Below are 13,415 nucleotides of genomic sequence, written 5' to 3' on the forward strand. Positions count from 1 at the left end.
CAGTCAGTACGACGTTTACTAAGGCGGCATTCGGCAGTGAGACATTCGGCGAGGTGACAGTCGACTAGGGCTAAAACGACGTTAAGGTGAAGAAGGTGTAATGAGCGGGATTTTCAAAACAATTTACATCCTAGATAACATGCGTAGATAACAGCAAAAGTTGATCTTCACCCGATGTACAATTATTGAAAATATCAAATGCACTGACGTCGAAAATTCACCTTTAAGCCTAGTCGGAAATAGTTGTGACGTTGCCGTTTTCCTGGCGGTTAATTTAGTCTCTGGGCATTCATTTTATTTAAAAAGTATTTTTGTTCCATTTTATATAATATGCGTGTCGAAACCTACACGGTGATGTAATTTTCAAATACATACTTCCGCTATTCGCTGAAGGAATGCTTATTTTATGCAAAAATCATGCCAAAATCTTTCTATGAGATTATTATTTTCGTGCGGAATGACTAAGTAGTGTGCAAAAACTGGTCCATAGAATTTTAAAAAAAAACTAATATTATCTTAAAAAATTTATTTTACTGTAAAATGAGCAAATAAAACTCAGGGGTCACCGGCTTCGTTTTCACAGTATTATCATAAATTTTACCCTACGCCCATTTTCTCGTGCATTTTTCAAACATAAAAAATCATAAGAAAATCATTTGATAAATCAATGAAATACACGTCTACCAGATAAATGTTAGCCCACAGGGACACTGACTGCACGCGAGTTTGTTAAGTGATAAGTTTGAGGCTGACTCTTTCCGATTAATTAAGTTGTAACCATAAATCTTAGCATGTGTTGTTCCAAAATCTGACCTCTACGGAAATGACGTTTCTTGTATAAATTGGTAGCATACATTTACTGGTCCATAGAATTTTTTTAAAATTTAAACAATTATTTTAAAGGCATTTCTCAGCAAAATAACGAAAGAAAAGTCCTTGACTACCGACTTCGTTCTCGAGCTATGAAGTCGCAAAAAGTGATAAAGTCTCAAATGGCGCTATGGGCGGCGTTTAACGTCGCGCATTTCCCCGTTTTTTTCTGACGTTACGCAAACGTCTTATTACTAAAACTGTGTATGCTGTTTGCAAATAGATATTTAGCCATTCCGTTTTAAAAATCTAATATTTTCTAAAACATACTTTCATTCTTGTATTTCCAAATCATTATATTTCATAGTTGTCTTTATCACGTAAACATATGTGGTAATTTTCAAGTAACCTACTTAGATTGTACAATTGCGAGACAAAACACAATTAAGCCCGTGTATATACACGTACATATACAAATATTCGGTCGGAAGTAATCTGATTTTTCATTGTATTCCGTGGTGAAAAGAAAGCCGTACATTATTTTTCGCATGAAATGTTAGGACATATTTCAAGATGTGTTTTTAAGTATAATATACGGTGCAAATGGTGGTAAATTTCTTTGCATAGAGAATGTAACAATTTGAAATATATCTTTTCATGTGTCCTATCCAAGATATGTTTGGTCGGGGCAATTAGTGTTCCCCCGCCCGTCCGTCCGTCAGTCCGAAATAGTGTCTGACATATCTAAGAAAGTATTGACCCAGAGTAGTCAAACCTCACAGGATTGTTATCAGTATTACCATTTGAGTATATAATGTTTTAATTTGATCTCACATAGTCAGACCGGTGTTATGGCCCTTGACGTAGTCGAAAATATACATAAAATTGTGTCGCATGTATCTCATTAAGTGCTTCAAGATTTTTGTTACATTTATTTTAAAAAATGATAGAGACATGAAACCATGTAGGAATAATATGCAGCATGCAAAGTTGTAACATATTCGGGACTGAGCGACCGCCAATTTACTTGCTTTTGCTATAATTTATCTTTTGGAACTACTGCATCTAAACAAACCTGCTACAGTGATGTTGTCAGTAATAAATGCTGAGCAAGTTGATACCGTTAGGAAGTTTGGAAACAATAACAGTTAAATTGTCGGTAAATCATTTCTACCTACAATACGAAACAAAACACAAACCTCAAATTTTAAAGTCTTTCATAATTTTTCATTTTTATTATGACAATGCGTTTGATAACTGCTATGGCTGTATGTTATACAGCAATGATATAAAATGTCTGATTGATAAATAAAATTTATACACATCAGCAGTCTTCAAAATATAAGAATTTTGACATGCCTTTCATAATTCTCAAGCCTGTACCCATTATCATATAGAAAAGACATTTAAGTATGTTTTCCGACTGCTTGCGAGCCCGTCGCGCATCTTCGTTTTTGTGGGCAGCGAAGCGTGACCACAAATTTACCATACCACAAATTTACTAACGATAGGCTACGCTTATCCGAAACCGAAGAACGAGTAGTTCCATGTCCTCCATAAATTTTACGTAATTCAAGTCTGTTTTATTTTCAGAAAGCTTCTGAGATTCAACTTTAGCAAAAAAGGCAATGCTTAAGTACATATTTGTCGTAATCTATATTTTATAACAAAAACAAAGCGTATGAAAATGAGCATGCTTGCTTTGATCACATAACCAAAACAATTCTTCAACACGTGACCAAAATAAACTATAAATAACCTACAAAAATAGTACCGTCCGCGTAGATCTATAATCGGTACTAAAACCAAGTTGCGTCTTTTGTAAACATTTTAAATTAAAACTCAGTTCCTGCTAGAAAAGTTATCGAAATTTTATTTTTATAACAACACCAAAGAGCTTGTTTTGGTCACATGACATGATCAGAAAACATCTACCTTTCACGGCGTGCGTTCTATTTTGATATGATACTGAATGATAAAATTGCACTCGTGTATCCGTCGAAGTTTGTAGCATAGAAATGGGTTTATGGAAAGATATATTGCATGCAATCAACATAGAGAAAGATACGATCCTTTTATAATATTTACGTAAATAATATTTATTTGCACGACTTAGGAAAATAATTGCAGCCGTAACGGAGGGGGCGAAAAATTCATACCTGTTTCCCGAAAATACGAAAATATGCACTTCAGTTTGATTTAATGTTACATTCTAGCTGGTGTTTATGATTGCCATATCATTAAAGGGTATAATTAATTCGAAAAAAAACATTATTTTTAACAAGCTCGCCTTTTAATCGCCGGTAGATTCGCGGTGTTTTCGTCCCAAAATATTCACGTACTGGCGTACGATTTCTTCTCGGATAATTATACAATAGCGGGATTCGGAAGACTGCAATGAAATCATCTGAGACAATTCAAACTAAGTTTGAAAAAATTCAATGTTCAATATTTGCATTTTTAACAATAAAATTCGTAAAAAGATCCTTTGGAAGCATAGAATGCAACCAAGAAGAATAATAGCAGACTCGGTTTGATTGAGTCTGTTCATGAGAGGTAATGAAATGTGCAACACCTCTTACGCCCCCTAGCACCCGCTTAAGCGGAACTATATTACACATATGTTGAATGGACTCCATGATCCCAAAGGACCAGAAAATATAACAACACTAAAACATGCATGTTGTCATGATTATGAGGCATATTACATTAATCTAGTGTGTGTGTGTTCGGGTTTAACGTCTTTTTCAACAATTTTTCAGTCATATAAACGACGGTGTCTACTTGTAGCAGTGAGCACAATGCCCAACTTTATAGTGCTGCCTCACTTGAATATCACGCCGTAGACACGTGGCATGATACCTCACCAGTCACATTATACTGACACCGGGCTGATCAGTCCTAGCACTATCCTCTTAATGCTGAACGCCAAGCGAGGAAGCTACTAGTACCATTTTTATGTCTTTGGTATGACGCGGCCGAGGATCGAACCCACGACCTCCCGCACTCGAAGCGGACGCTCTTAGACTACCACTAGGCTACCGAGGCGGTCTACAGCTAAAAAATGACTGAATGCAACCTGAAGATCATTATGTGCTGATATTGGAGACAGTAGTAGTTGTTTTGGTTGTTTTAAAATTGAATGAAACATTTAATTTCATTGTAAATATTCTTTTATGGTAATCTATGTATAATATATTCATAGCCTGCTTTTACCAAGATGAGATCTCATTTGATTTTTTTTTTAAAATCACCTGTCAAGGTCACAGGGGCCTGAACATGGAAACCCGTTTCTGATCAATAACTTGAGATCCACTTGACCCAGAATGTTGAAACTTCATAGGATGATTGGACATGTAGAGTAGATGACCCCTATTGATTTTTGAATCACTTGATCAAAAGTTAATGTCACAGGAAACAGAACTTTGAAAACAGTTTCCAACCAATAACTTTAGAATCATTTGACCCAGAGCCTTCAATCACGATGATAGGAATTACAGAGTAGATGACCCTTAATGTTTCTGGGGTCACTTGACTTAACGGAAAGGTCACAGAGACCTGAAGACGGAAAAACTCTTTCTGGATCAATAACTTGAGAATCACTTGACCCAGAATGTTGAAACTTCATAGGATGATTGAACATGCAGAGTAGAGGACCCCTTTAGATTTTGGGCACACTCGATCAAAGATCAAGGTCACAGGGGCCTGAACATGGAAAACTGTTTACTTGAGAACCACTTGACGCAGAATTTTGAAACTTCATAGGGTGATTGGACATGCCAAGTAGATGATCTCTATTGCAGCCAACCATTAGTGTCTCTTTGTCTTTCGCTCCTATCCTCTATTGACTTCTTCCCTATTACGACTATGCATTGAGGGAGACATGGGCATCTTCTAATTTGTAAATTAAGGAGGAGGGGTATACTGTAAATATTATTGTTTGATGATCGATGTTGGCCGGTCTGTAGACCAATCGGTTTCCGGATAATAACTGGAAAACGCTTGGGCCTAGGATCATGAGATCGGGAGATTTGTCATGACCAGCAGATGACATATATTATTTTATCCCCATTGACAGAGTAAAAGCAGAGTTTTACCCCTTTATTTGGTAAAAAAAGGTTGAAAAGGCTTATTAATCAAAACTTAGGTTATAGAATCACCAAACTTAAGCTAACTGTTCATGCCCATTACCAAAAGCTGTCAACCGCTGCCCACATCAGTCCTCTCAGTGCTTTGATTTCTTCCAGGAAGAATTCTCCGAAACGAGGCTATAATTTATGAACAGATGCAAACACCAACGATAATGTTTACAAACATAGGGAATTCAACATTTTTTTAACTCACAAAAACTTCATGAAAATCATTCTTATAATACAGGTAATAAACAGCTACACTACAAGTTTTCGGGGGGACAATTTAGGCCCTTCCGAAATAAATGTTTTCAAAACTTCATACGCAAATGTATTCAGTCAATCTTTTTTCAGCATAGTATTAAAAACTTAGACCTCATATATGACACTGTCAATTTGAAACTAAAAATCTTGTATATGTCATATTTTTCATGCAAATCAAGTATAACTACCATCAAGGAAATACAAAAAATATTTTGTGCAAGTGGTGCGTCTTTAAACGGGATATTCATTTGAATGAATTTTAAAATCACATGATCCCCGATTACGGAAAAGCGATAAACACGAAAGTAGGACTTAAAACCACCCATGTCAGCCAAAGAAAATATAAAAAATAATAATTTTCTGCACACCAGACGTCGCTGAATTACACCTTCTTCACCTTAAGCAGGGCCACCTTTGGTGGGGAAACATTCAGCGGGGCACATTTGGCGGGATGAGAGGTTTGGAGAGGCGACAATTGAGTGGGCGCCATAACGATGTTCTGTGGGGCGATGTTTATATGTCGCTGCGACAGAGTAAACACAAAACAAAAAGAATGGTAGCAGAAAATACAGTGATACACAGTGATACAGTGACTCCATTCCTTATGTTCGAATACGGAAATTATATATGGTCGGTGCAATATACGAAATATTTAGCACGACTTTGAGCTATATGACTTGCGAATGTTCGTCGATCGACCTGTCAATTGACTTTCAAAAAAAAAATACAAACTGAAGGTCGATCAGCCATATGGCTATCAAATACAAACTACGACCAAAGTATCTGGCGGTCACCATACGGCTAAGTGACATTATGCGCTGACAGTGTGAAATATGGAGATGGAAGTAGCAATGCCTGTTATCGCATTCCAGTTTTGTTATAGAATTATTTGGATGAAATCTCGAGATACTAAGTCGATTTTTTTTGTATTAGATATTAGAAAATCCGATAATTTTCGAGTTATTTCATTCGAAATACCGAAGAAGTAAGACGAAATTTTCGAGTATATCAAACTCTTTAAAATACAGTGTAAGAAATGTACGCAACTCGAAATTAATTAAAAGTTACATACTTTATTAAATAACACGTAGCTGGCATTAATGCCCTTTCGTGTAATGCAGCCTTTTCAATACGCCTGAAATTCTATAGTTTATCTATTTATTCTACGTTTCTCCATTATTTTACATTAATGTTTGATTTTCTTACATTTATCTTTGTTGAAAACATGGTTACAAAAATTTGAATTCAGAACGACCGCCTGTTGATATCTGATATTATTAAAATGCTCGTGAAATTCATATTCGTGTGCAACTTCCCTCTGAAACGTTTCAAAACTAAGCGATGACATATCAAGACTAAATGAAACCACTAGATTGGTATGAAATAAATGAATAAAATCGTTCCATTAATGCTACTCTTACACCAAGTTATATCACTTGAATATTTTGAGATGTCCCCTTACACAGGTAAACAGGTAAATACGTCCTTAATCTGATATACAACTCGTCATCGGCATAGACTAAACATGCCTAATACTTTGAAAAAATAATACGCATCACAACCGCTTACATAGACTTACAAAGTCTGTAGAGATCAAATAATCTGTAATAGTATTAATTTCTTCATACTGACACTGATATTTTCGCAGAAAAACATTTTCTCTCTAGACAGAGGCAAGAGATGTTGTAATTTTTTTCAAAAGTGCCATCTAGAAAAAAGCGTTATTTTGTCAGATTACCGGTACTCATTTTCTAAATATAAAAGATTGTAATTATTAACTTCATTAATGTTTTTCCGAGATTCCAGTTTTGATCGAATGAATGAATGTGAGTGCCGCCTTATTCATTCTTAAAGAAGCTAGCCTCGGCTACCTAGCTTCTACGAAATAATACTTCTATCAGGAGTTGTTTTTGTCCTTGCAACTTTAATCTCGTTTAACCCCAATGGTATTCATCAAATGATTTTTGCACGATATTTTTTTATTTCAAACACTTGCAACATGAACTTTTGGTGACTGACATCCTTGTAGACTATTGGATGAAAGAATGAATGAAATAATAGTTAAATGATGAGTTGTGAAAAAAATGAATGAATGAATGAAGGAATGAATGAAGTATTTAACGGCTATTCTGAATTTCTTTTTTATATTAAGATTACAAAATTAAACTGACCTGTTTGACGCTTCTGAATTTGTTAAAGCAATAAAAAGCAACCCGTGTTTCCGATTAATTGAAATATAATTCATGGTCTGGTTTGTCACAAAAAAAAATCAGTTTATTAAAAATTAAAACATATTAAATCAAATAAGTACTTACTCGTGACTTCCTTTCCCTCTGAAATATGCAATATACAGATTATCGCGTGCGGTCACTTGAGCCAGATGTTATCGCCTCGGGACATGAACGCGCGAAGCGTGTTCTCCACTGATTGGACGGAAGAAATCATACCTAATATCTATGCATTAAAGGCAAAGAAAATCTCCTATATAAGTGACCCCCCCCACCCCAAATACCAGACTTTTTAATCCCCAATATACAAGATCCTGTCTGGTCCAGTCTGATAAGGGTCCATAAAACCCCTGTAGACTTGACATGTAGCCTAATTATTGTCAGAGAATCATAAATTTTATTGCCTACAGGTAAATTGGTTACTTCAGGTGTTTTGCATTTTATTAATTGAAATGCTGTTGTTTTTTAGTCTTTTTTCAGCATGTACACAAAATTATTTTAATTGATAAGATACTAATTTTGATTGCTCAGTCATGTTGAGTAATGTCCTGGCCAATTAAATTATAACTCTTATAGCAAAGCATTTCTCACTATAAAATAATTATTCAAAACTTAATAAGAGAAATTACAAGTTTGTTTATTCAATGATTATGATCTTTTTATCAAAAGTAACAAAATAAAAACGAAAAAAAAAGATAATTGCTGGATTTTATTAGAAATTAAAGAAGCGTTCAGTTGCATTTTTAATAGATAAAGAAGGTATATAGACAGAAGGATGTTATATATTAAAAATGCTTAATTCCTCATGTGTTGTCTAAATAATGTTAACTTTCTTTTATGTATAATAAAATCCAGCAATAAAGATATATCATTGTTCAAAATACACAATAATTTATTACTTCTAATGGCTATGTGCCTGAATGCATTTTTTATATTTTTGATAATAAAAAACAGCAATAATGAGATGTAATTGTTAAAAAACTTACTTTATTAAAAATATGATAAAACACTGTTGTATCTTATCACTTTGTTTATTTAGCCCTAATTCAATCAAGCTTTCTTAACTCGTTATAAAAATGAGAACTGATTTGCTATAAAGGTGAGAAATATCACCTGCAATTTATTTACTGCACAGTATTTATACAGTAGCTTATTATGATAAACAGAAGCAAGTCTACCAATGGTCCTGACTTGTGTATTGGCCCTTATCGCCAATACGCAGACCTTATCACCTCCATAGGCCACATACCAGGCATACCAGAATTCACTTAATTTGCGCTAATTTGTGTTAATTGGCATTCATCGAGTTTCTGATATTGTCAATTTGCAGGTAGAAAAATGTTAGAAATTGTCAGACTGGATTACCAGGCTTAGGGTACACGGGCTATCTATCTGATTTAGTTAATATGCATACAATTATTATCAATTAATTGCAGTAAAACTGTTCGGCAGAAATTATATGTACAGTTTATTTTCGTGGAGATGGGTAAATCAGTGTAAATGCTTATATCATTTGATTTAATGAAAGACACTCATTAATCTTTGCCAATATTTTTCGAGCGTTTTCGTTAATTTTAAGCAATATTTATATTTTTTACTTTTAATCAGTGTCACGCCATCCACGTTACCACGGTTATCATTTCTTTAAACTAAAGTATTGTGATGTTATCGCTACCTGTTTTATATTTATGAATTTTAATTATTTTCTCTTAAAGTATTTATTTTCTAGTACGTTTGTGACAGATAATGTGTCTTTTTGTCTAGAATATTTTAAATAATCGACTTTTTTACAACGGGTGAATATGATAACTTTTAATAAATGGACCATAAATATCATGGTGCGTTTGACAAATAAGTGGAAAGTTTGCAAATAAAATTTAGGGGAAAAGGTATGGCCAAAATTCGAACCCACTACCCTGATATTGGCAGCTAAACGCTTTGCCGCTCAGCTACCTGCACATGCGACAGTATAATATCAACTAAGAATTATATATGTAATATTTGTATCGCTATTTATGTTTGGACATTGAAAATGAATTTACGGAAATATATGAAATATTCACATGTGCTAGTCAATACTAAAGGACACTACATCCACGAGAAATAAAATAGTCTTAGCAGTGTATACTACGGTGGAATAGAGGGGACATAGGAAACATTTTATTTATCACGTGCGCACGTGTTAGCACCACATTCGCACATGTTAGATACTACGTGCGAATGTGTTGATTAGCACGTGCGCACGTAATAACTATCTTAGCTAACACGTTCGCATGTGATAGCTATCACGTTCGCAGTTGTTAGCTGAAACGTGCGAACGTGAAAAATTACCAACGAAACTAATCGAGATATCAGCCTTTTTTCAGAAACAAGAAACACTTACTTCGTAAATTACAGCTAACTATAAATAACACTTCCTTATGAAAGACATCCATAGAGAAAAATTGCAGATCTTTCACGCTTTTTCATTTATCAGCTAACACGTGCGCACGTGTTAGTTATCACATGCGCACATGGTATTATAACGTGCGAACGTGATAGCTGTCACTTGCGCACGTGATAGTTATCACCCGCGCACGTGTGAATTACCACATGCGCACGTGGTAGCTAACACGTGCGCACAGAAAAAATAAAATATTTCCTATGTCCTCGCTATGCCACCGTAGTATACATAGAACATCTGCAGAATTACTTCGAAACAAAAGTCAACGGATATGAAAATATTTTTCACTTAATAATTTATAATTAAGTAACAGCTGAAAGTGAACATTGAACAAAAAGGTATAAAATACATATTTTATAGCTCTTTGAATTATATTAATCTGAATGACTTCGGTTAATTATGTGCTTTCTTTATTACCAAAATGCTATGTTATCTACATGTTGGTTTAAAGGTCCGACCTACCCGGAATGGGTCTCCGTGGCCGAGTGGTTTAGATCGATGACTTCAAACCAGTTGTCCATCACCGATGCGGGTTCAAGCCTCACTCAGAGTCTTGAATTCTCCATGTGAGGAAGACATTAAGCAGGTGCTCGCTCGTGATGAAATAATGTACGTTTGGGCACCTGGGGTATTCCTCCACCAAGAAAACTGGAAAGTCGCTAAAGGACCTATAAGTGTGTCAGCGCAACGTTAATCCCAACAAAAAACACACAAAAAAACCGACCTACTCGGTCGGTAGCAGACGATACTGTATTAAATCGAACGAAAGGCGTTTGTTCGAATCTTTGGACGCAGACACATTATATCGATTATTTTGCGTCTGTAAAATATTAGAATTGATTTCATAAGTAAAGTATCAATACATGTCTTATATACATTTTCAGTACAAAATATAAATGGATTAGTTCCTCTTTTTTTCTATAAATATTTGCATTGTATGCACAAGCGTTGGAAATGTGCAGAAAAAGAGTTAATTTATGCTTGCATTTGATTTTTACAATGGCGATGATCCACGGATGTATTTATCACTACAAATAAATAGGGATGAATTGATTAATCTTTTTCTTTTCTCAGTCGGCTATTTAGATTAAATGTTAAAATAAATCGGGAACGCGCTAGATGAAATGATGGATTCATTCATGTTTGATTTTATACCTGTTTTGGTCCGTGAATGCTTTTTTTCAGTTCATGTTATATTAGTATTAAACATTTCTTTCTTTCAATATTGGCATTCATTCTACATACACGTACAAGTTCGAAAACATGCAAAACGTTTGACCTTTGAAATGGCCGGAGAATATAATTTTCACTACACATATTGATTGCATCCCGTATTTTTGAAATATATAAATTATTTAAATCCCGTATTTCCGGCATATACGGGAAATATACGGAGTTGTATACCAAGCATATACGGACACATACGTCCCGTATTTTCGAAATATACAAATTATTTAAATCCCGTATTTCCTGCATATACGGGACATATACGGAGTTGTATACGAAGAATATACGGGAAATTTAATCCCTGTATTTTCGAAATATACAAACTATACATATCCCGTATATCCAGAATATACGGGAAATATACGGAGTTGTATACAAAGAATATACGGGAAATATAAGTCCCGTATTTTCAAAATATACAAATTATTTAAATCCCGTTTTTCTGGCATATACGGGAATAATACGGAGTTGTATACCAAGCGTATACGGGACATATACGTCCCGTATTTTCGAAATATACAAATTATTTAAATCCCGCATTTCCGGCATATACGGGAAATATACGGAGTTGTATACGAAGAATATACGGGAAATTTAATCCCTGTATTTTCGAAATATACACACTATACATATCCCGTATTTTCGCAATATACGGATTTATGTATTCCCGTACACCAGACATATACGGGAATATAAGGTGTTATATACGATCAGAATAACCATTTTTAGAATTTCCCATATTTCAATAATATACGGGGTATCGTATACTAAGATTTCCGTATTTCATAGTATACGGGAATCCGTATTTTATTAGTATACGGACTTTTAAATACACAAGCCCCGTACACGCCCGTATTTTAGTTTTCCCGTATTTCTTCCCGTATACGGGTAATATACGGGATCCCGTACACTCCCGTATATAAACTCTTTTTTCGCAGTGCACGTTTAAAACCCAGGACAAAATCATTCCAGTTAAAGCCTATGACACGCTAGGTATACAGTGCCGTCCGAAAGTCTTGGTACAAGAAGTAAATAACTACAAAAATATTGAATATCAAACAAGATAGTTTTTCGAGACTTACCCTCACAAAGTTATAAACATAAGACTCAATTAATTTGTCCTGTTCTGAAATATAACGGATCACTTTTGTTTTAATCGTAACAATGGTGATTCTGGCCAGTAAAACTACGAACAAGTATTTATGTCTTACGAGAGAAAATATATATCAAGTATGTTGTGAGTTAAATCTATTAAAGCTGCGGCAACGGAAACTGTTTTCACAAAGGTACTTATCCACTAAAGCAAACCAATCACATATATGTTTTATTTAAGGTGACTGTGAAATGGCTGTCTGTGGTGGTGTAAGCCTAATGTTGACGCCCGATCAGTTTATGATACTTTGTAAGGCGAAGATGTTATCCCCTACCGGCCAATGTCAGAGTTTCTGCGATACAGCTGACGGATATGCTCGGGGAGAAGGGTGTGGTATCGTTATGATAAAGTCATACAAGCAGGTGCCTGTCGAATTTTGTAATGCTGATTTGCAATGCTGGTGAATGTGTATATCACGTTATGATGATATAAATTTGTCCAAATGGGATATCTTGAATATAATTTTAATTTGAAATTCCAACATTTCATCTAACTAAAAGAAAAGGATATTATATAACTGTACATAATTTCAAAATAAGATATATTTTGCATATTTAAAAGCTTAAAGCCTTTTTCATTATCTTGAAAATATATCTAATGTGTTAATTTATACTATAAACCAAAATCTTCTATTTGAATCGACTCAAAATTTTTAAATATAGCTTTGAAACTGTTTTACACCAGTGTCTTCTTAAATATATATGTAGGCGTTACATGACAGAAATAAGATCTGGGGAATTATCAAAACCGGAAGTAATCAAGATGGACACACAGCACAACCAATCACAGCTCCTTCTGGTGAGCAGCAAGAAAAACTACTGAAGAAAGTATACTCCCAATACAATCTTGATCCCATCAGTCTTCAGTATATAGAGGCACATGGTAGTACCTTAACATCTTTGTCTTTTACAAACCACAATTATTTCATATCAAAGTGGAAAACTGACATCATAAAGAAAGAATTCGGTTTATATTAGAAAACATTACAGGTTACCAATAGTAATACAAGCATTCATTTTTTGTTGAAATGTATATGACAAGAATACTCTGATAATCGAACTTTGTTTGTCCAGCAAATTGCTCCGCATTAAATTTTAGTCCTGAAAAGGAAGTAAATGTAATGTTTTTCGGTAATACTTTCCATGACGGCAACCTGCTTA

The 13,415-nt window shown here is 34.6% G+C and overlaps 1 protein-coding gene across 1 annotated transcript in view; it reads left to right on the top strand.

Annotated features, from left to right (window-relative positions):
* LOC123557801 (phenolphthiocerol/phthiocerol polyketide synthase subunit C-like) overlaps window positions 1-13,415 on the top strand; it is a 53,883-nt gene that overhangs the window by 31,485 nt on the left and 8,983 nt on the right. The window contains exons 5-6 of the mRNA XM_045349497.2: window positions 12,436-12,617; window positions 12,963-13,137. Coding sequence (XP_045205432.2) covers window positions 12,436-12,617; window positions 12,963-13,137 — 357 coding nt within the window. The remainder of the gene's footprint in view (window positions 1-12,435; window positions 12,618-12,962; window positions 13,138-13,415) is intronic.

The sequence above is a fragment of the Mercenaria mercenaria genome, chromosome 5 (assembly GCF_021730395.1).
Source record: "Mercenaria mercenaria strain notata chromosome 5, MADL_Memer_1, whole genome shotgun sequence".
In the NCBI taxonomy this organism is placed as follows: Eukaryota; Metazoa; Mollusca; class Bivalvia; order Venerida; family Veneridae; genus Mercenaria; species Mercenaria mercenaria.